Below are 22,709 nucleotides of genomic sequence, written 5' to 3' on the forward strand. Positions count from 1 at the left end.
ATTATTAGTTTGTTATATATATATATATATATATATATATATAAAATTAAACTTTTCAATTTATTGTTCCATATATTGCTTACTCATAGTTGTTACTCATGCACATGTATATTTCTGTCTGTGCACTGATAATCATTTTAAACATCCGCTGCATTCGTAAATTTTGAGATGTGCAGTCGGGAATCCAAAGATCTTTTCCGGATTTCACATATTGCCGTATGGCAGTTTTCTTTGGGTCCTTTTCGGCGTTTTCTTAAATTTCGGATGGATATGTTTCTTCTTCCCGGATTGCAAAAACAGCTAGAGGAAAAATAGACGAATTTTTTTAATGATCATTTTATCCTAAAAATCGACGTAGGAATTAGGATTTAATTTATCACTGGTACTCGATTAACATCTTTCCGTCGATTATTAGTCTGTTCTGTTTATTAATATCTTTCTTATATTTTCAAACTGATAAAAGGGTCCTTAATTATTGTTATAACTTTTGGTCTCCAACAGTAATTCGCAATTCCCACGACATTGTTAGCATTTGTCGAAAACTTTAGTAATGACTTCGAGATAGTGATTTGGCAGAATTTTGGCAGGATCTCTTTTTTAATTTTTTGGATTTTACCTTTGTTCCGCAAATGGGATTTAAAAAAGTATTGATTTCTTCGAAAAGATTACGTATGTTTCTTTTATATCATCATCCCCTGTTGATCAAATTTGCTACTATTGTCTCTTAGTCAAAAAGTGTAATCTTCCCTTTTGATTTAGGAAGATTATTTGCTAATTTTCAGTGAAATTCCCGGGAATTATTTTCCAAGGAGATTTTTTTCCAATATTTTTTACATTTTGCTGTCATTTCTAACATTGCGATGTTATTCTGCGGTAATAATACCTCAGTTACTTTATTAATATCTTTCACTTCTTCACTATTTCTGCTGAAAATTAAAACTGGACCGTCTAAGGCTCATATCCTGTCCTTTTCATAATTGAGTGCCTCATCAACAATCTTTTGACCATATTTTGTGATTTAACATCTTTGGTTCATGTTTATTATTCTTAATTCGATAATACTCACTCTGTGAAACGAAAAAGAAACCTTACATTTAGTATAATAGGTTAAATTCGTAAAACTCATCAAAATTCGTAAAGTATGGAAAAACGATATTTGCATTTCATTACTGTAATTATTCCTCACTTCTATCACTGAAAGTATCGCTCCCTAATTATTCATCACTTCAATTTTGTACTCTTTCTATTGTTCGAATTGACAAATTTCATTATCCTGAGAACGATACTTTTAGTGAAATATTGATTTTCTGCAGATTTTTGGACGAGTGATATAGCTCAAAAAAGTAACGATTTACGCTCATCGCAGAAGCAGTCGAATTTGGAATCGCCAAATATTCGTTACTCTTCAAAAAGACGTTCAAGTTTTACAAAACATTATGTGTCAGCTGCGTCGAATGGCAGTTCCGTTTCCAAGCGTGCCAGTGAAAAGCGTGTTAACACTTTAATTAATGCTTTCGTGGATAAAGGTGGAGAATTACTCTGGAATTTCCTCTAAATTAACAAAGGAAACAACCAGCAAAAAGTTACGGGGCAGATGTACTTTTAATTGATAACTATTGAGAGTTTTTTTCGCCTTTTTTCATTTACTAGGTATTTTATTTCAACACAAATAAATTCCGGTAGTCTTATGGAATCATTCTGTTCTAGTCGCCATATTTTCCCACTGTTTTATCTGTCGTAGATGTAACTGATGTAAATATGAATTTTTCTGAGCAAAAGTTCTAATTTTCTTTTAATTTGAATTATTTTTAGGTATGGTAGCTGCAGGAACGTGTGTTTCACATATGACATCACCCAAGGGTAACTCAGGGGTGAGTAATGATGCATCAGCACAGACCATTTCGGGACGACGGTCGTTGCTAAGGCATATATTTCGCTCAGAAAGTTCATCAAATGTAACAGTGGAAAGTGGTAAAGCCATTACCAGTAGTAATAGCAATAGGAATGCTGGAGAACCTGAAATGACAAGCCTGGCTCAGTGCCGTGCTTTCACTCCTTCAGAAGAGCGGAGAATCACTTCGTTAGTCGTTTATTCCTTCAAAAAACAGCAACACCAAGCGAATTAAGTGGTTTCGAAAAGTCATATTTCATTCATCTCTATTTTCTTAGTATTATGTCAATTAGCATTGTTGGGGAAAATTTTCCTCTTGTACACAGATTTTGATCTTATGGGATCGAACTTCCAGAAGTCAGTCAGCTTTTGTACTCTCATCGACATCTTCATTGTTAACGCAGTATGACGCGGATTCTGTACAATCATACAGCGCTGAACTACATGCTGATTGCTCATTTTTGAAACGGAACTGTTTTGATGGGCAGCTTCATCAACATGCAGTTCCTTCCCTTCGTACCTTCAAACCAGGTTGTTCTGCTAGCGATATTGTTACTCAGGAATCAAATTCGCTCTTCACAGGTTTTTTTTTCTTTGCCTTTTTTGAAGCCTTTCTTATTTTAATTTGAATTTAAACGTTGATTTCCATTTCCAAGTTGTCTTAGACTGGATTTTAAGAAAATTTACTATATGGTTTAGCTTTTTAGTCTACTTATTTCCTCGTTGATCATTTTGAAACTAATCAGAAAATGCAAAAAAACTTAGTATTAGTAAATCACGAGGCATCATTGTATCCGTCCCTTCATTTATGCTGTTTCCTTAATACCTTGAAAGATAATTCCTTGACAAGTGAAATTCAAGGAATTATTCCCATACAGTGAACCGACATCTACATACAGATTACTGATTGATTGTTTTAATTTGGGAACCCACATGGAATACATAGCGCGGATCAAAATAGATCTTCCTATCGACTTGGTGAGACGACTATCTTTTCTTGAATTCTTAATCTTTGGCTTCAAATTTTCAGTAAATCCAAAACCTGCTGTAAAACCGAAACCGTTGGCACTGAGGCGTGAACGGAGCGATTTAACGGCTGGATGTGTTTCACACATCACTGCTAACTACAGGGAGGATAATGTTAGTACTGGTAGCGATGTTGGTTTTCGATGTGCTCTGATGCCGTCACCCACATGTCTTGATGAAAATAGCTTGCGTAGATGTTTGGAGGAATTGAAAAGGAAAAGGTATTCATTCTATTTATTGTCCTTTGCTCCTTATGCTTCACGCTCTTCGTCTTTAAAATACATCTGTGGTTATTGTTCAATGATTTTCCAGGATCTATGAGACACTTCTTTAAAAGTTGTTTAAAACGAAAACTTTTTTAATGTTAATGAAATAACAGACTAAAATAATAGAAGGCTTGCTGTAATTGTACTTTTTTAATTAATTTAATAACATCTGGCGTAATAATGTAAGTTCTGAGTTGGTAAGCACAATTGTATCTATGTTTTTTGTCTTGGCGTGTAGTTCTCAATTATTTTATTGATATTTCCACGTGATTATGCGATTTACTCCAAAATCCAAAATCTATGAAAGATTTTTCTCACTGAAAGATTTTCCACTTCGGTTTTGATGTAATACTTTGGCCTCAATTAATAAGGGAGGCTCCTGAGTAAACTTGTAATTTATACCAATTCTGCAATGTTGAACCAAAGAAAGAGGACTAAGATCCTCAAATTAGGTTCTTATTTATTCTCTGGTCTTTCTACAATTATCTAAAACTTCAATTTTTGTTAATTCACTAAACCATGTAATTTTCGTTTCAAGCAGCAATATTTTAAGATAGAAAGTAAAATATATACTTCAACGGGTCATATAAATTTATCGTATATTTTAATTCTATTTGATGGAAAATATTTCAGTAGTAAGCCGTTTTATTACTCTAACTAATCAGGACTGACATGAGATTTGAAAATTTTATAAAACAGAAAAGCTGTGCAGCAATGAAATTTTAGAGACAATTTTTATGTTCATTGGTTCATTTCTCTTTCCTGACTTCCCATTACAAATGAATCATTTTGCAGATAAACAGTTTAAAATAAGAAATCAGTCGTAAAGAAAGTTGGATGAATATTCGAAATGTTTTTCGAATGTTTTCGAAATGTTTTTCTTAATTTTCAAGTTCTTAGAAAAAATGCAGTATTACAATCAATCAATTTCAATCAGTCAGGATTACAATCAATCGTAATTGTAGGCAAGAAACGGCAACTGTAGTTCTTGAAGCAAACTCCAAATCTCGTCAACAGCAGCACTCTCAGCGAAATCACCATAAGGAAACAAGTAAAATTGATTTTGGCGACCTTAATGTCGTTTTAAGGTATGTTTGGTAGGTTTTTTTTCAGTCCAGTCTTATTTCGAAGTTAGTTTCGAAAAAATTCCAAAAGATTTAATATTTTATTTGGCACATCCCCATGAATGCTGTTCGACCTGTTCCGTTTCCATAGCTTTTGAAATGGTTTTAATGAATGGTCCTATTCCAAACAACAGAAAAAAATAGATTTATCAGAGCTGTGAAATTCTCATAGATTTTGAAAGGTGAAGAATATGAGATGCGCTAAATTAACAAACTTATTGTTGATGACAGGACACACTCCAGTGAAAGTTTTCGAACTGATCAGCGTCGTTTGTCGGTTCCCGATTTGGCAGATTTGGCACATAACTCATTAGCAAATGGTGTTACCGGAGTTGTAGCCACGGCTAAGGCATTAACTTCGAAGCTTGGTCGAAATCCAAGAACTGGAGAATTACAGGTTATAGTTATTCAATTTGAAAATCCTTTACCACTAGGTGCTGTTCTGGCTGCTGTTGTAAAACATATCGAGAAGTACTGTTTATCCTGTATATATATACAATAAAGATTTTAACATTATGCAGATAAGTTCAGCACTTTCTTGAACACACTGATAATCTTCACCCTTATTTGCATGACTTATGGTTGTACTTTGTTTACAATTATAATTGCAGTTGTAATTCATTACAACTGTTTAAGCAACTATAAGTAATGGACACTTTTGAACGGATATTATTCCTCGCACTTAATGATAGCTTTAATTACATTCGTTAGCTAATATTTGGACTGTACTATTTACTCACAAATCACTAAGCATTTCAGACGATAAATGAAGGATTAGTTACACCAGTGGTACGACGCAAGCAATACATCAAAGATATCAAAGATATACATGCAAATAATACTGCGAACGATTGGTGTTCCGGGATTTTGCTCCAAAGACCTTTAGCGACTCATAAAAAGTTGGCGAAGGAAGCTGAGAAGGAGCATCTAAGACGTGACGGTCGTAACGGCGCAGAACATATCTTCACCAGAAAGTTAGTCGTCCATTTATGTTCTGTTCTAGAAATCTTATTGGGACGTTACAAGTTATACATTTTCGTTGGGTTTTTTGACTTAAGATAATGCTTAATGCTAATTATACTTCGCACTATTTCTGAATTCCTGGATAATGCAGTGAAACTTAAATTGTTTTGATAACAAGCGATTTTGTAACTTGTCACGTTGAAGATTGGCTCTGGTTTTACGGACGGTTGTCGCCGTTGTTCCAAAAGAGAATGGCTTTTTCTTTAAGTACTTCATTATACCAGATATCGAAATAATTGCCCTAATCATGTACGTATGGAGGAGAAAGTGCTCCTTAATCTATTCTTTATGCATCAGTCCCGTATTGTCTTTTGCCGTTTTCTCATTCGTTTTCATTGGTCGTTGTTGACACTTGTTTGCTTGACGTACTGATGAATAATTAGAAGTGCTGCTTTTGTTAGACAGATGAGGTTTGCGTCTTAATGGAATTATAATGTTCGAACTATTATTATTATTATTATGATTGTTGTTGCTTTGGCCACGAAATGTTGCGGAGATGAATATTTCTTGGGTATGTGTCTGTGTCTGTGTATGTGTATGTGTGTGTGTGTGTGTGTGTGTGTGTGTGTGTTGTTTGTATATGTATGCCAATTATTGCTTGCGCAGGCGATATTTCTGCAATAATAATTGGACACTGACAGTGTTCGGACTGGAATCGAACTTATTTATATTTATACGTGCATATTTTATGGTTGACATTTTTCGAATTGGAACAAATTTGGCTCTTTCGCCGGTTTTACTTCCTGGCCATGTCGGAGTTTTCGTTTACTTTTATTGTAGGAAAATTTAATTTTATGGTAATTGCGCGGTAGTTATTGAGGGATCGGGAAAGGGTGCTATATGGTTTGTAAAGTGGAGACCTAAAAGCTTTGCTACTGCTAATTCAAGAGACTTACCTCTGTAGTAAATAATGATTAATTCATCGTTGCTGAATCGTGGATTAACCAGGAAAGAGCGAGATTGTTATCATTGTAGGAATCAAAAGCAGCTTAGCATATTTGCATATCAAACAGTTCATATTTTAGGATTTATTATTGTTGTGGTGTTATGGTAGTGGTCCTTTTTGCTATAATTAGTTTCACTCCCTTTTCTTTTTTAAGGATTCATAGTGTTTTGTACAAATTAAAAGTCAGAAAGGAGTAGCGTTATTGATCGAAGTATAGATTGTGGATAAAGGCTGATTGCGAGAAATAATTTAAACTGATTCGTTATTTTATGAACTAAAAAGTAGAATTATGTTGAACTTTCGCACATTTTCTCGGTCATGTGAAGAATTTCGAAGTTGAGGGTCCTCCTGTTTTACAAGTGACCTGAATGAAAGTCATATTCGTTTCATCTTCTTTGTGTTTTCCATTTCATAAATTACTGACGACGTGCTTTTTAACTTTCTGATTTTCCAATTTTGCAGTTTTTTCCTTGTTGTATTTTTATGTAAGTAGTAATGCTGACAGAAAGATAAAGGAGGAATGTGGGTAGCAATTTTAAGTCCTGCAGATAGGTTGCTCCAAACTTTCATTTCCTAATATCTCTTTTATCTTAGCATAAGTATGGCAAGAAATTTTATAAAGTTTTCAGGTTCCTTATTAGAAATATCTAGCATATTCCCAAATTAACCTTTCTTTTCTCAGTGTTGCAACTTGAAACTGTCTGACTTATGGAGCAGTTGTACTCACTTTCTGACCAGTTGTTCTGAGATGTATTTCATTTTTGATCTGCCCTTTCGCTGCTTAGTTTCGTTGACTAAAAATTTGAAAACTTCCTTTATATATATATATATATTACTATATAATATACTACCTAGCATTTCTATAGCACTGCTTTGTCTCTGCTTTTAAGACCCTTCTAATCCCAGCAGTTTCATTTCACCTCATCTCTGCTTGGCAGTTTGTACTTTTTAGGGTTGTTTTTTAAGATACCCTTTTTTTTTTACTCCATACTGCACTTGATTTTCTCAAAAAATGACTTTTACTGATATCTTTTTAATTTTATTTACATAGACCATAGAAAAAGACTGTTGCTAAAGTGTAATCCATGTACCAAAAATATTGATTCAGTTTTGAATTTCAATGTTGTATTAATAAAAACATAAATATAGTAAGAGTTTATTCTATTCTTAAAAGGACAGGTAGTAGCGATTGTATGTCCATCAGCTTTTACGATCATTTCTCGTAATTGTAATAAATGAATGAGGGATCGAAACTGCATATTTAGTTTTCCCCATCCTTTTTTTTTAAAGTGGAATGACAGTAGAAATTTTTAGTTTATAAGTGGTAAAGAAAGTTGATAAATGAAACGCAGGTCAAATTCACATTTCTATCATAAATAATTACTTTCCATCGTCCTCCAAACCAAAAGAATGAATTTACTTTTAAACTCAAACACTAAAAAAACCATTTGGTGAAGGAGAGAAGGTTGATAATATGCATTTACGAGGATTCTTTCGTCATTCAGTATGCTGGTGGAGAATCGTTTTCTCATCTGACTTACCATATATCTACTTTCTTAGTAGAAACATTATTATTTTGTTCAACTTTTTTTGGGATTGGTTTTTTACTTTAAAGTGCTTATTTGAAAGATTTTATTTTAGAATAGTTTCCGTGATACCTTCAATTGTGGTTTTCGCGCCACTAGATTGCTCAACCTCTTTGTTGATCTCGCTGTCGCATTTAAAATAGAAATACATCTTATCCCATCGGTACAAGCTTATTCAATGACAGGAACGTCATTTATATTTAGTTGCATGTGGTTAGATACGGATTTCTTTAATTTTGCTTTAATATTTGGCATGAATTCGATGGGATTACTTATGGTTAATCATCTATTTACTACCATAGACGTTATGCTCAATAACAAAAAGCAACAAAATCGTGTTGTCATTCGATAAAACTAACAAGTCAATACTTATTTGTACTTTTTGTTGATACCAAATTATTCAGTCATTACATTCCCAAGACTATCTTTTCTTAAATTATAAAAAACTATTGTATATCGATGTCGTATTAAAAACTGTCACTACATACCTAAATTTGGTATTTTTCTTTTTTCTGTTTCGTCATTCTCCTTGCCCCTATTTGTTTTTGTGACCGTCTCGCCATCCTGAGTGAATTTCTCTTTGCCCTAATTACAACTTTCTTTTCGTTTTTTTCTTTTCAAATCTTTAAATTGTTCTTTTGACAATTTCTGATTTGCATTAAAGTATTGAATTCCTGACAGCTGAAGGTAGAGATTCTTGTGTATAGGTTAATCTAGGACTTTACCTCATTCTTTAACTTGATATTTGACAGCCTCAGGAAAACACATCATATTTTGCACAAAAGTGGTGGAAAAATGTAGAAATGCATTTGAATTGATTGGAATAAAATAAATACCAGTGATGGCAATATAGAGATTTAGTGGTGAGACAGCTTTATAAATTATATAATGAATTACTCGGAATATCTCTTGCTACACTCATCTCCTTTTCCTTGCATCGAAATGATGGGTATTTTGACGCTTTGGGTAAATTGGATATGCTAATTTGAGATGCCTGCTTTCCAATCTGCCGGAGGATGTTGTCGCTTTTCGCTGTTAAACTCGGATTTGTTATCTTTCCCATTTCCTCTTCCTCTTTCCATTTCTCCGTTTTTTTACCACAGGTGTTCCAACTGCTGGGTGTTCTCTGTCCTGTCAAAAGCAAATTTATTCATGGTATTGAATACTTCATAGGAGGCTGGTAATATTTCGCTCTTTCTGCAATAATTCAACAGAGGGTTTCTAAAGTTTTTCTGTCACTGAAAAGCTATGTATTTCCAGATTATTAGCTTGGTTTATCATTGTGATTATATTAAGTTAAAGTCAGATTGCTCCTACCATTAATGCTCTGATTTCATCAAGTGAACATAAATAATCAGGTTAGAAAAAAAAAATGAGTGTTGCAAGCACCCCACAATTACAGATGTAATTGCTCGCTGTCCACTATAACATGTAATTACAGTGTTTGACCATGGAGACAGTTACTTACTGCCAGCGAGAGATAAAAGAGAGCGATTTGAAGTTGGTGGAATTATTCTCTTTACTCAGAAATAGTTGTGGCAATGAGGAATTATTCTCTTTACCCAGAAGTAGTTGTGGCAATAACGATGGGAAGTAGTTTTGAGTTCGTTCACATTTCATTCGAACTCATTTGGCTTTTCAAGGCTGTCCTCTCCTTTTCCTTCCGAATTATTGTCGTCATTGCGCTGCTTGATTCGCATGTTTTTCAAGATGGAATTTCTATATATTTATATATTTACCAAGTCTTTGTGAAATTCTGATCTAACTGAAATTTATAAAGTTAATGTATTATCCTATAAATTGCTACCTTAAATTCTTCATTGTTCTTTGTGATTCGAATATACATGCTTATTCTCACTGAAATGCTGTGTTTCTGCATGAAAATACGCATGCATTAATTGTTTTTATTTTGCCTTTCATAAAGGTTCAACTCAATTTTTAAATTTTGTTTTGAGAAGGATCGTTTTGTCGAAGTTTGTAGTAGTTAATTTGGAAATGGTCTTACACTAAGAAAAAAAAGACTTCAGCTAACAGCTGATTAGAGTAATCTCGAACTGCCTCCGTTATTCCTGTGCAAAAATCTGACAGATTTTAATAATACTCGTTCTTAATCTTTATATTCTTGGAACTTACTCGTTTCTAGGTTAAGCATATATAATACTTATTGGTTCAAACACATAGCTAATTTTGTAGCCTTGAAGTTCGCTGGCACATTCCTAAACCTTGCTAAACCTGGGAATGGATCGATAACGTATTTTCTGCTCTCTGAATGTTAAGCTTCATTATGATAATGCTGTTAGTTGTTCTGTTTCATAATTACCATTGTTTCTTTCGTGCTGGTTCGTAATTGACTTTGCTTTCCGCAGTCACACTTCCCGGAACTACTGCTTTTCTTAGCCTATTCGCACCCTGGTTTTTCATTTTTCATTTTTGATAATGCGGTTTCATTGAATTATGTATATTTAATAAACGAATTCATTTATTGATGCTCGTGATGTTTCGACTACTTTTCCTTAGAGCAATAAATCATACTATCGCTCATCACTTCGACCATAAAATTTTTTCCGTGAATTTCAGGTTTCACAGCGAGCGACACTCCAGAGAACGAGTTTTTGCACACAACAGTAGCAACACTGATTCATTATCTTCAATTTCAACTCAGACTTATACATGGAGTCCATCCGTTGCTAAACGAGGTAAATGTTAGATGTGCATGATTTGTTGCTTATATTACTATTCTTCAGCATCTACTACTATATGATTTGTATGATGACTTTGTATGGTGAGCAAACGCTAAGTTTGTTGCGCATGATCATTTCGTACAATTTTTATAAGAAGCCCATCACAATTCATAATCAATGTGGTGCATGCTTTATCGTTTCCCCGTTTAGTTAGCGAACATAGTCGGGCATGGGTCACACTTTTGCTTAGCACCATTGACCTTTGACCCCTATTCAAAGAAACAAATGAACAGGTCCTTTCACTTTGGACAGAATTTGAAGCTTTTCGGAAATATCGATTAATAATATCGGCTGAAATTTGTAAAATAAACAACTAACATTTGTTAGGAAACAAATAGAAGTGGCATAAATATGTATTTGTGAGTGTGCGTTTATGCGTTTGTATGTATGTATGCATGTGTGAAGCAGGGTTAAGTGATAACTTTCTCTACAGTAGTGGCTCATAAATTCATTTTTTTCTGAAATCAGTTTTGCGAATCATACAATGTTGCATTTATGGCTGGCTACCAAAGGTAACAGGAAGGTACTGGAAATGTTTTGTATTTATCAATTGTTGTTATCAGTTTTTGAATTTTCTAATATTTTTTGTGAAATTCATAAATTACGTTGTTTTCGAGAGTGGATAAGTACTCGTCCTCTTCATGTTAGGAATAAATTTTTTTTTAATTTCATGTTAGAACTAGTTAGGACTAGATTTTTGTTTAATACGCTTTTCTTCTAAATTTTATTAAGAAAGGAACTTTATAGAGTATTTTCAGGGTCTTCCTTTGCTTATAATGTTTCTTCACTGTCTGATGGAAACACGACTAGTGAACGCTTCACTTGTGCTGGGAATATTTTTGCTAAAAAACAAACAGCCGTTTGGTCAGCAGTTAACAGTGAACTGAAGAATCGTCAAAAAATTGCCAAGGTTTGCACATCTCTTCTTATAGAGAAGTCATTCATTGCTACCATTTCTTCATATTAACTCTATTGTAGACTAAAATTTGAACCCCAGTTTCTTTCCATATGAAAATTTATATATCCGAATTTTCGGCGGAATAGGTCGTCCACCTCGCAGGAATCTTCCTTTTTGTTTTCTTATCTGTTCTTTTCCTGATAAGATGATATATTTAGTATCGTGATAAGTACACCTTTTTTGTTCTTGTTCGCTTGTCAGTCACTCTTACCTAGTAGCTACAGCGCAATAGTAATAGTTTTAGTATCATTTGCATTGTGCTGATACCGTTTTAAGAATATTAGTTAGTAGGATCAATATAATTATTGCAATAGTTTTTTTTAGTAATAGTAAAGTATTTTTCCATTTGGTAGCGCCACGTTCAGTCCATCAAGTTCCAGTAATTAGTGATATAGCCATTTCTTTTTCCGTTACAATGACACACTCATTCTGCTCTTATTTTCAATCATTCATTCCTTCAGTTGAGTCAGTTTTACTTTTATAAAACAAATCTCTTATTTCTTTTTCTATAATTAAGGGTAATTATAGAAAAATGAATTGGGGAGTTAATATTATACCCCAAAAGAAACTCATTACACACTTTTCTAATAGCTTTTTCTTTCTATAGGTTCGACCAACTCCACAAGTACCTTTATTAAAGAAAAGCTTAACTGCGGGTGCGGTTGGAAGTTCGATACAGAACAAACTGCATTCTCGTGGAATGACTACTGGAAATGGCAGTGAAGGTCGTATTTGACTTTGACTGATCCGAACTGTTTACTACTTTGAAGTTTATTACATAATGTTATATCCGTTGAAGAGATCTTTCAACCGAAAAAACTTGTTAAATAATAAGTTACCCATTGTTAACTTTACTTTCGGGTTTTTGATTATTTTTAATTTAAATCTTTCTTTTGTACCTAAATGAGGGATATATAGAGAGCGTTATGAAGCCCTCGTGATTATAAAATTCATTTAAGGAAAAAAGATTGAAAAATCATGTTTTCAGCATTATCAAAGGTCTCTCCTTCCCAGCCGTCATCATCCGAAAGTCTTCCTCATTTACGACGGCAAAATTCTTGTGATACGCCTGTTTGTAGTGACAATGCTTGTGAAAATTTAGCATCTGAATATGCTCATTTATCAGAATCCGTCGATACGTCAATGAAAGCAGACTTGATTGGTTAGTTTTTGAATTATTCTAAAAGCCTGAACTTTTTACTTGAATTTTTTGATGATGGATATGCTTCAAATACTATACATCACAACCTTGAATGCTGTTCTGTAGCTGAAAATCATCATTAAAATTTATAGCAATTAACAGCTGAACATTTGAAACTACCCATGTCGTGATTTCATATAAATTAACTACTTTATTATGGAAGTTTGAACTCTGAATAGGTTCTGTGATTTAGTTAATAGACGAATTGTTTTATAAAATATATCATTCTTTAGTTGGAAACAAGTTTTTGTTCGAACAAAACAAGCAAGACTTATCAATTTTCCAGTGAAAAGGGGATCTCCAAGTCAAGATCAAAGTGGGAAAGATGATGATAACATTAGTATTGCTGGAACAGTCTTCAACGAACCGTGGGATTCCAATGTTTGGGAGAATTTGTTGGATTTGGCTCATTATGGGGATGAGAAACCATCCACTCTTACAAGGCACCACGATACGAATCAAACTGTGCTTGGTTATTTTTATTATTATATTTAATTTTTACTATTGTAAATTCCATTTTGATAACAATAGCTGGGGAATTTCTTTTAGCCCGAAGCTCGGATATGAAAAAAATTTTAACGGGAGTTTTTCACAATCTTATTTTTATGTATTTCAAAGCAGCAGTGGTATGAGGATGATACATGCCTGATGCAACCATACTATCGCGTGGTTTATTATTCGTTGTTAAAGTTATAAGCTAGTGTAATATAGATGACTAGCCAGTAATAGTTTTTGTTTTCTTTACTTAAGATTTTTCATACCATATTCTGTAACACTAGTGGTTTTTGTTTTTGTTTAGACGAAGCAATCGCTGAAGAGGGTGATGATGAAGTGATTTGCTCGCTAGAAATGAGCTATGACGGTGAAGAGGAAAGAAATCTTCAGAAATTACAGTCCATTACTGGTATGGGTGATTGTCGAAGTATGATTTATTTGTTTTATTTGTTTGTTTTGGAAATATTTGTTTCATTCCCGCTTTGTTGTAAGTTAAAGGGAATTTCTTGGATTAGAGATAAGAGTCTCGAGAACTGATATTTCTGGATTTACGGACATTTTCCTGACTTTTTAGTATTTAAATCATTTTTTATCTTATTTACATCTCGAAATATAAATTTTACTTTTATGATAATTCAAGATGACGGCAATTACGGTGTAGTAATTCGGAGGTTTGATAGTCATCATCTAAATAATAACGCAGAGTCAGATGGTCGACGTAATGGTATTATAAACATTAACGCTCATTTGAAAAATGAAGATAGTTTGGAAAAACAACAGCAATTTGAAACAATCTGGTTTGTTCCGTTTTTTTAGATGGAATTTATAACTTTTTTCACAATATTTCACAGTTGTTCGATCCCATTTAATTTGGTAGGATTATTCATTCAGATTCTCGCATTGGTTTCTTTGATTTCAGTAGATCAGTGACGAGTGGTAGTGGAGATCCAGAAGCATCAAATTCAATGATGAACATAAGCAATACTGGAGAAATGTCGGATGGAACGGCGACTATGGATAGTCATAAATCAACAAACACACATTCAGTATGTTTGCTAATCGTGAACTTGTGGTCATTCATTAGGTTAATCCGAACAGTTTTGGATCTATAAATTATAATTTTCTATTTTTTGACGCCGTACATGAAATATCAGTGTTTTTCCATGTTGTTTTATGCTTTTTGTTGATTTTCAGCTGCCACGTATCCTTCCACGATATTCGAAGCTTGATGATTCGTGGCTTGAGTCTCTAGATGATATCCCAACAAGCATTCGCGCACTTTCACCCATCATTTCACCTCCACGGCTGAAAAATAGCTTAAGCGCAGACCCGGGTACAAAGATTCAAGAATACGTTGAAAGGTTAATTAACTTTGAATTCTTATATGTCCTTAAGTTACGAGATATTAGAACCATGAAAACGATCTTATTTTGACTTTTGACATATTTAACGATAATTGAGGTTGTCAGTTGCAGGCTATCACGGGAGGAAAATACAGTGTTCGGTGCTACCTTACGTCGTTTCATTGAATGTACATTTGAAGCAGGGGAATGTGATCCACAAGTATTTTTTCACTTTTTTTAAAATTGGTAGCAGTATGTGATCCGTAAGCCTGATCAGCCAATTCAAATTTTGAGTAGCTTTAAATAACAAATAATAATGAGAATGGATAAAATGTCCAGGTTTTAAATTTATTATGCAGAAATCTGCTCAAATACATGTCGCAAAAATTTTGAATCATTTGTGAAATTCAAATAGAATCGTTATTTTACAAAGATATCTGTTTGAAGCGTGATTTTAGGTGGTAATTCGAAATGTTCGGCAGTTTTTAAACGGTTTAAAAAATTATCTGGTAAAGCATGGAGAAGGCGAACTTCATGACCTTATCGAAAAAGAACGAGCGCGACTGAATGCTAATGAATTTTTGAATATTGATGCAATTTTAGAAGCTGTTTTGCACAAAATTGTCCTTTGCAAGTTTTTCTTTGACGTAATGATTGTATATTTAATTCGCAAGGTTATCTTTGGTATTATGAGTTTCTGGTTTATTTGCTTCTACATGATCTGGCGAAACTTTCCTACCAAACTGAAATTGACGGGATTTTTTTCAAAATTCTGGAAAGATCAATATCTTTTTATATTTTCGAAAGAAATTTTATTGAAATAATGCAATTTAGGCCCAGTAAAACCGCATCTCTACCATTTGATGGTACGCGAATACTCAAAAAATGGTTGGCTTCAAGCACTTTCGGAAAATCTTACCTATGTCCGAACTTTGTCGCCAGAACAGCTAGGCTTTGGAGTCCGTTGTAAAGTAAGTTACTTCTGCATGATGTTGCAAATAATCTTATTGGCGCAGGTTCTGGTAAGTAAAATCTGAATTTTGTGACTGTTGAGGTCAACTTATTTTTGACCAGCTAAAATTTGAAAAATCTATATTTTTCTGACTGCAATGGTTTTAGTTCACACCACCCACAACGCAGAAAATGGAGACAATCAAGATTTGTTTGCGAAAAATGCAACATCATTATTCACCGTTGAAGAAACTGGAAAATTTATTGCGAGTGATATTTTTGGCAATTGGTAAGCAACAGTCCTGCGATAATCCGAGTGGTGATATGGAAAATTACGATCCGATTAGCATTGATAACAACAAGATTAAAGCTTTGCCCCCTGCTGATGGTTAGTCTTCAATAATGATTACAATAATAAGTATGCAGTGAGTTACAAATGTACAACATCTTATCTAAAACGTTTTTCCACATTTATTGATGGGAATACTTGATAATTTTTATTCGGTGGCTCATTAGCTGACGATCATTTATAAAATCTTAATTTTTGAAGTGGAATTGGTTTCAGTTATTAAACGAGATTAGAAGCTTCGACTAAGAATCACTTAAATTGTGGAATGAATTAAATTTAGAGCTGGTGCGATGGTTAGTGTATTTGTTATCACGTACATCAACGGTCGGTTGTGAAGTTGAAGCGTGGTACATGTGGGAGCTGCTCCCAAAACAATTGTTGACTACTGGTGATTCCAGTTACTACCTCATCACTCTTTTTTCTGCCATTGATGTACTGAAAAATACCGAAAGCATTCGAAAGTTGGGCCAAGTGGATGACTCTTCAATAACGGTACCTTAATTTCTTTAAGTTCCAATTTTTTCAAATTTTCAGAAAGAGTGGATACTCAAGAATTTTTTTTTTTTTTTTATTTGTAGGAAGATGGGTCATACTGTTCTTCATTAGGCAGCGTTAGTCCAGTACTTTCATCATCATCAGATGCTTTTGTAAAGGTAGCCGTTCCGGATGAACTTGGTGGTTCTATCCGATATCATACATTTCCTGGTGTACCACAAATGACCGCTGGAAAGCTGTGTCGCGTTATTGCACATCAGTTTGGCATTACAAATCCTGAAGATCATGGATTGTATGTTTTCCTTGTTCGTTTTAGTATTTTCTGGTGGAATAGTTGTATTTAAAATTAAGATCAATAACTGTTAAGGAAATCTTTTCCGCGACTTATTTACCGTTGAAAATACATTTCAAAGGGTGTACTTGCGATTGAGGCATCTCTCTGCGGCACTTGATTGTAAGTTTTTAGCTATCATTTTTTTTTCATGATTGGAATTGTTTATTTCAGGTATCTTCTAGTTGACGGTTACGAAACATGTCTTCTGGCAAACGAGTGCCCTGATTTAATTCGCCATCAGTTGAAGCAGGCACATAAGGCGCATTTATTTGCTTATAAACGACATGAAGCGAAAATAGCTTGGCCTAAATTCCCAGTGTCTTCCCTTTCCTGATGTGATCTGGGTAATAGTGTTTCATAACAGCGGGAAGTGTATTTACTGTGATGGTCCTATATTTTGACATGTAAAGTAATACTTAAAAGAAAACAGAAAACTACTTATTTCGACGAAAAAATAAAAATCATATCAGTCAGGTGTTTTATCTTCACAAAGGTGAAAGCGGTTATGATGCAGCTCATTATTTCGTCATAAATTTCGCCAGGCATTCCATTAACTTCTAATTAGGTTTAATTAGTTTGTGAAGGCGTAGATTTTATATTTTTGCTCAAAGTGTGTTTTGTAATTGTTGTGGAATTGTTTTGACATGCAATAATAACTTTTCGACAAATTTAAAAATGATTTTGTGATTGACGGAAAGAGAAATTTGTAGATTGACAGTTATCTTTGACATAATTTTGATCAGAGACTCAGTCCAAAATCGGAATCAGATAACAAAACTTGAAAATTGGTTTGAATTCACTAAACCCCGAAATTTATGTGAGGCGTAGAGAAAGTGGCATAAAGCTGTAAATTACATAATCATTACTTACCTTGAACAAGAATCCTATCTAGTAGGATAATTCATATCAGAATTTTGCTTCGGGGGGTCATAATACTTTTATGATATTTGAAACGAGAATTTTTCATGTCATTTTCCGTTTTCTTTTTTTCGTTTCAGAAATTTTCTGGTCTACTTTCTGTATATTTGGACAACATTATTGTATTAACTTTGTAGACATTTTACTCGAGGGAAAAAACACTCACTTGCTTCCAACTAACTTTAGATGTACCGTTGGATATTTACTTTAAAATGCAGCAAATTCTAGCTGCTCATTTAGTGAATTAAGTTGTAACTCTGAACTTGTGCATTATGGAATTTTATTCTGAATTTAGTAAATGAAAGGGAATGGCTAACTGGAGATCTCTGACTGTTGAACTGTACCTTACCTTTACTAGTCGTCGAACTATTTCAAATTTAAAGAAAAGGGATACTTCTACTAGATTTTCAGTGATAACGAATTATTGTTTAAAAAGTCGTGATTTTGACATGAATATCGTGGCAGGATTTTACTGTATGTCTGGTGTGTTATGGGACAAGTTTTACCTTCATCATGTGTTTTGATGTATGCAAGAATCTCATTTTTATTATTCCAGTGTGTGCTTACTTTTTTTTTGGGAATTTCATCTTTTCATTGTACTTGTGTTGTTCATATTTTAACTTTAGAAGGGAGAAAGAAATTGTCTGGTCATAAGGAATAAAATCATTTCTTCAACGACTATTATGTTTTGTTGCAAAAAACCAGAAATGTTCAGGCATTGGGCATTAGTACTGTAAGAATAAAGTATGACTTTTGAAATTGGAAATATTTCTATTTAGAAATGTAGGGCAGAGGTGGGTTGATTTGTCTGCGATATGTAAATGTTCGGATAAAGGCTATGTTTATCGTAATTTTATTATTCACACTGCATTCAGCATTCATGTGGAACAGGAGGATTATAGCTGTGATTTTGTGAACATTAAAGGATTATTAGTGGTAGGGAAGGGGGTTATGGCTTTTGCGACTGCGCAAATTAAATAATGATTATCCCGAGTGGTTCAATTCAGGTTTTAAAACTATCAAAGGAAACTTCTCAAGCCTAGCTCTCAGTGATGAACAATAGTGCGATTTAATCCATGATTATAATGCATTATGAATGAGGACACTGAGATACTCGGGGTTTAAAGGAGACTGGTCAATTTATCCGCGTTTGATAGAGTCAACTGGGCTTGACAACTGACCACATGTCTCTTTCGTGAATGATGAGGTCTGTCTCGTCAAAAACATAAAGAAGCTCTCTCGTGTGCCAACCGGTACCATGTGAAACGCTCGAAGAGATGAGCGGAACGAAAATCTTTCGGCTCACACATGAATTTTGAGTGCAGATATAATAAAAGTACGGGTATAGCCAGCAGATTAGGTGTGGCCAAGTTTCTTATTGTGTGGGTGGCCTGGGCTATCGATTGTTGCATTTTATTTTCCATCTTGAAAAGATTTGATGATTGCATCACGGCAATTAATCCGACTAATTGTGCTCAAGAAAACTTTCAATCGATTATGTTCGGTTAGCGTCGTTGCACCAACATCCAAAACTACTAAAGAGGTAATATTTTAGTGCTTCGGAGTAGCTCAAACTCAAGCATAATACGCATTCACTGCAATGCTAATTTCAGTAAACCTATGTACTCAGACCTGAGTACATAAACCTATGTACTCAGAGATATCGTACTCAGACCGAAATTCAGATATCTAATAAAAAATTCGCTACAATAGCTGCTATTCGCGATAGCCGAGTTGTTGTTCAAACTTCACTTATATTTCTGCTGCAGCGATACCTTGATGTTTGGTGTAATCCTTACGAAACAGAAGCTTAGATTAGTGCCTATTTCTAGTGCAAGCTACCAGTCTTAGTGCTTCCCTGGGGTCCTGGTCAAGCTAGTTCCTAGTAACTCCCCGACTCAGTTTCCCAACGCCTGGAAATGGTTGTTTATTCTGTTATTTTCAGGCACTAAAAGAATTACGAGAAAAAACCGGGTACAGCTATGTCAATTGCCGCAAAGCACTCAGTGATTTTGGAGTAGATAATCTGGATGAGGCTATCAAATGGTTGAAAAAAAAGGCTACAGAAGAAGGCTGGGAGAAAGCTGCAAAGTAATTATTAGTTATCTCGTTTTTTGATCATAGTTTGAAATTTCAGAAATTTACATGTTTTCCAGACTTGGTGATAGACCAACAAGACAAGGTGTTGTGTCGGTGATAGCAAAGGGCAATAAAGCAGCTATCGTTGAATTAAACTGTGAGACGGACTTCGTTTCCAGAAGTGAGGATTTTAAACGATTGGTAGGTTTTTGAATCCGTAATAATTGACAAAGGTGGAAAAGTATAATTAATTTTTGTGGCAATTCACTTTACTAAAATTAAAAAACTGTCACAGGAATTCAGAGATCAATTTAGAAGCTGAGTGATTGCTATGATGAACTTTCTCATTTTGACTCTCGCTGTAGTTTCATTTTAAGTTTACTGAGTTCTCGGCATTTTTATGGATTCAAATTATTCTCAAGAAACAATTTTTAGGTTGAAAATGTGGCTAAAGCGGTTTTGCATGCTACTGATCGGGATGGAACGATTATTGATGGTTTTGAGTTACTGAATTCAAGTGAGTAACAGTTCTTAATCACGAACATGTAGGCATTATGTTTTCTCCCTTTCGTTGGCAGATTTATGTTTCATTTTCCCCCTTGCAAGAAAATTAAATTTGTGAGAGATTGCTGTTTGCATGATTCGTGTGTTTGAAATTGCTTACTTTTTTTATTTTAGATTTTATTGGAATTTTCAAATCTTTTACTTTAGTTCTGGTTGCTTAAAATCGTACTTTGTTAGATTTGGGCATTTCTTCAGTTGCATCCGGATTTTCTGCATTTATAAAATGCTTTTGTTTCTTGGTTAGTTTTAACTTCATAAGTATCTTGCTGATTTTCTTATAAACAGTATTCCAGGTATTAATTCTCTTAAAACATCAGAAAGTGGTGAGCTGGTAAGGGATTTAATTACGGAAGTAATCGGTAAACTTGGCGAAAATATAACTCTTTCGAGAGCGCAGTTAATACTGGCACCACCTGATGTTCAACTTTTTGGCTACGCACATCCCAAAGGTTTGCTTTGGCATAATATGGAGTTTGTTTATTGTTTGAAATCATATGCCTTTTTATCAAGCATTTTTATTAAACCTTTTATTAAACGGAATAAGTTGATTAATAAACAATTTTTTGTAAAGAAGGTACCGACACAGTATGCATGGGAAGATATGTATCGGTTGTTGGCCTGAAAAGATCGAACAAAACAAATTTTCCAATAGAAAAGCTAGGACTGCAATTATGTCAACACGTTGTGGGAATGAGGTAAATTATTTCACTATCATCACTCGCTCAAATTACACTGCCTTCACGTTCACAGAAACGTTTTATGAATATAAATAATGGTATAAGATTTTATTTCGAATTTGAAGATTGAAATTTGAATTCTGGTGTAATTCAGTCTTAGGTTTCTACTAGTTCATTACCTTATTAGTTCATTATCTTATTATCTCTCTTCATTATCTTATTAGCATGCTTTTCAGGACTAAGTTACGTGAAAATTAATAGATTATCTTTACATAAAATCCTGTGATCGCTAATATATTTTAGGTCTTCAACACTGGGCACGCCGTTACCTCTAGAGGAAACAACTTCTGTAAAGGATGAATTACCTCAGGGAGATGAAATCAACGCTTTTTATGATGGGAAGGTTCGTTGCAGCTAAGGATATGACTTTTTAACTATCTTAATTGTTTAAATGAGAAAAAAAAAAGGACTAAAGAGTGAAGTGAAATTAATTGAGTGAATTCCAGAATTTCTATTCATATACTTCGAAATTCAATAACCATGATTTGATAGAAAGCATTTATTTGTTCTTACTGAATTTAGGTGGCTGCACTGGTACTATTGGCATAACTTGAGATTGTAGATGTATATTCTTCAAATATAAAATCTTGGATTGACACTTCTATAAATTTGTTGGAATATGAAGTTTGAATCAGTACTGATGACTAAAATTGATGGTAATCGGACAAGTGCAAAAAAGAAAAAAAAAAGTAGGGCAGTAAATAACAAAATTCGTGCACGAAGGGAGATATTCCGATAATTTAATGGAAGTGCTTATTCGTCAGTGTTTTATAATTGCAGTTTTGCTGTAATATTTCAAAAACTTTCAAGTTTCTTGTCATTCCAGGTCACTCATATCGATGAAAGTGAAACTCAGCTATTAAGGCAACCATTTATGCTGAATCCTTCGCAGACAGTTCATAAATATGTTGCTGGACATGGAGCCAGCATTGTTGATTTTTATCGCGTTGAATTGAGTGATAATTTGAACGAAGAACCTATTCAAAGTTAACCTTTTTTAATCTTTTGTTTTTTTCCTTTTTTGGAATATACAAAATTGCTTATGTCTTATCCCCACAGAATCCTTCCATCTCACGCAATTTCAGCGTCATAATTTAGCTTAGGATGCAAGCATTGTCTTAGGTTTCATTAACACTTCAGTTGTCGTTAGAATGGTGCGTAAAACACTTGTTACGTATGTCGCATACTCGTTTTTGCATGCTGCAATAGTTGCATACTTCTTGCAGATGCACATTGCAGTGGCAGATTTATGGATTTTAACTTTAAATTCTTGCTTAATGTTTGTTGCTATGTCTCATTTTTTATTCATTTCTCATTGTTATTTAAACTGTTACTGTCTCGCACTATATAGTATTAAAAAAATTTTTGAGGACCGACATCTTTTGTCTAGCTGCAAAGTAATACCTTTTCCTGAATTCATCCAAGCGTTGTAGTGAATTTTTTGACTTATCAAGAAGGTATATAGAAACCTTTGCTTTATGCGGCAACTTCTAAATTAAATGTTGAATGCACATTGTACCGATTGTATGAAGGGCTAAAATTTATGGTGCCAACGAAATGCAGAGTTATTAAAAAAATTCAGTTGTAGACATTAGAGACAGGCTACTTTTCAAAGCTTACATAGTTCTTAAATTTAATTTTCTCGAGGCATTCCAAAGAGGAAACAAAGTTGATTTAAAAAG

General features: G+C 33.9%; 2 protein-coding genes across 2 annotated transcripts; both read left to right on the forward strand.

The window, feature by feature from the left end:
• Positions 1-1,814: 1,814 nt before the first annotated feature.
• LOAG_16498 (CBR-TAG-333 protein) lies at positions 1,815-17,193 on the forward strand (the record flags this gene model as incomplete). Its single annotated transcript, XM_020449151.1, has 22 exons — positions 1,815-2,080; positions 2,247-2,473; positions 2,922-3,138; positions 4,149-4,271; positions 4,539-4,704; positions 5,067-5,281; positions 10,440-10,558; positions 11,362-11,513; positions 12,169-12,286; positions 12,550-12,723; positions 13,049-13,234; positions 13,562-13,684; positions 13,898-14,054; positions 14,177-14,303; positions 14,452-14,618; positions 14,733-14,820; positions 15,059-15,230; positions 15,435-15,571; positions 15,720-15,939; positions 16,181-16,392; positions 16,479-16,687; positions 16,901-17,193. The coding sequence occupies 22 exons, from the start codon at positions 1,815-1,817 to the stop codon at positions 17,061-17,063; spliced, it is 3,738 nt and encodes a 1,245-aa protein (XP_020307412.1). The 3' UTR covers positions 17,064-17,193.
• Positions 17,194-18,863: 1,670 nt separating this feature from the next.
• On the forward strand, positions 18,864-22,402 carry LOAG_04276 (elongation factor TS family protein). The gene is made up of 8 exons (XM_003139813.2): positions 18,864-19,190; positions 19,593-19,738; positions 19,804-19,927; positions 20,162-20,243; positions 20,584-20,739; positions 20,862-20,985; positions 21,271-21,370; positions 21,854-22,402. Exons 1-8 carry the CDS (start codon positions 19,086-19,088, stop codon positions 22,016-22,018), a joined length of 1,002 nt encoding a protein of 333 aa, XP_003139861.1. The 5' UTR covers positions 18,864-19,085; the 3' UTR covers positions 22,019-22,402.
• The last annotated feature ends 307 nt before the right edge of the window (positions 22,403-22,709 follow it).

The sequence above is a fragment of the Loa loa genome (assembly GCF_000183805.2).
Source record: "Loa loa unplaced genomic scaffold supercont3.5, whole genome shotgun sequence".
Lineage (NCBI taxonomy): Eukaryota > Metazoa > Nematoda > Chromadorea > Rhabditida > Onchocercidae > Loa > Loa loa.

Bases quoted from the DNA above. Each gene is read 5' to 3' on its own strand.
- LOAG_04276 (XM_003139813.2), top strand. From the start codon at position 19,086: ATGATTGCATCACGGCAATTAATCCGACTAATTGTGCTCAAGAAAACT. The intron at 19,191-19,592 runs GTAATATTTTAG...TGTTATTTTCAG, and splicing joins CATCCAAAACTACTAAAGAG to GCACTAAAAGAATTACGAGA. The intron at 21,371-21,853 runs GTTCGTTGCAGC...TTGTCATTCCAG, and splicing joins ACGCTTTTTATGATGGGAAG to GTCACTCATATCGATGAAAG.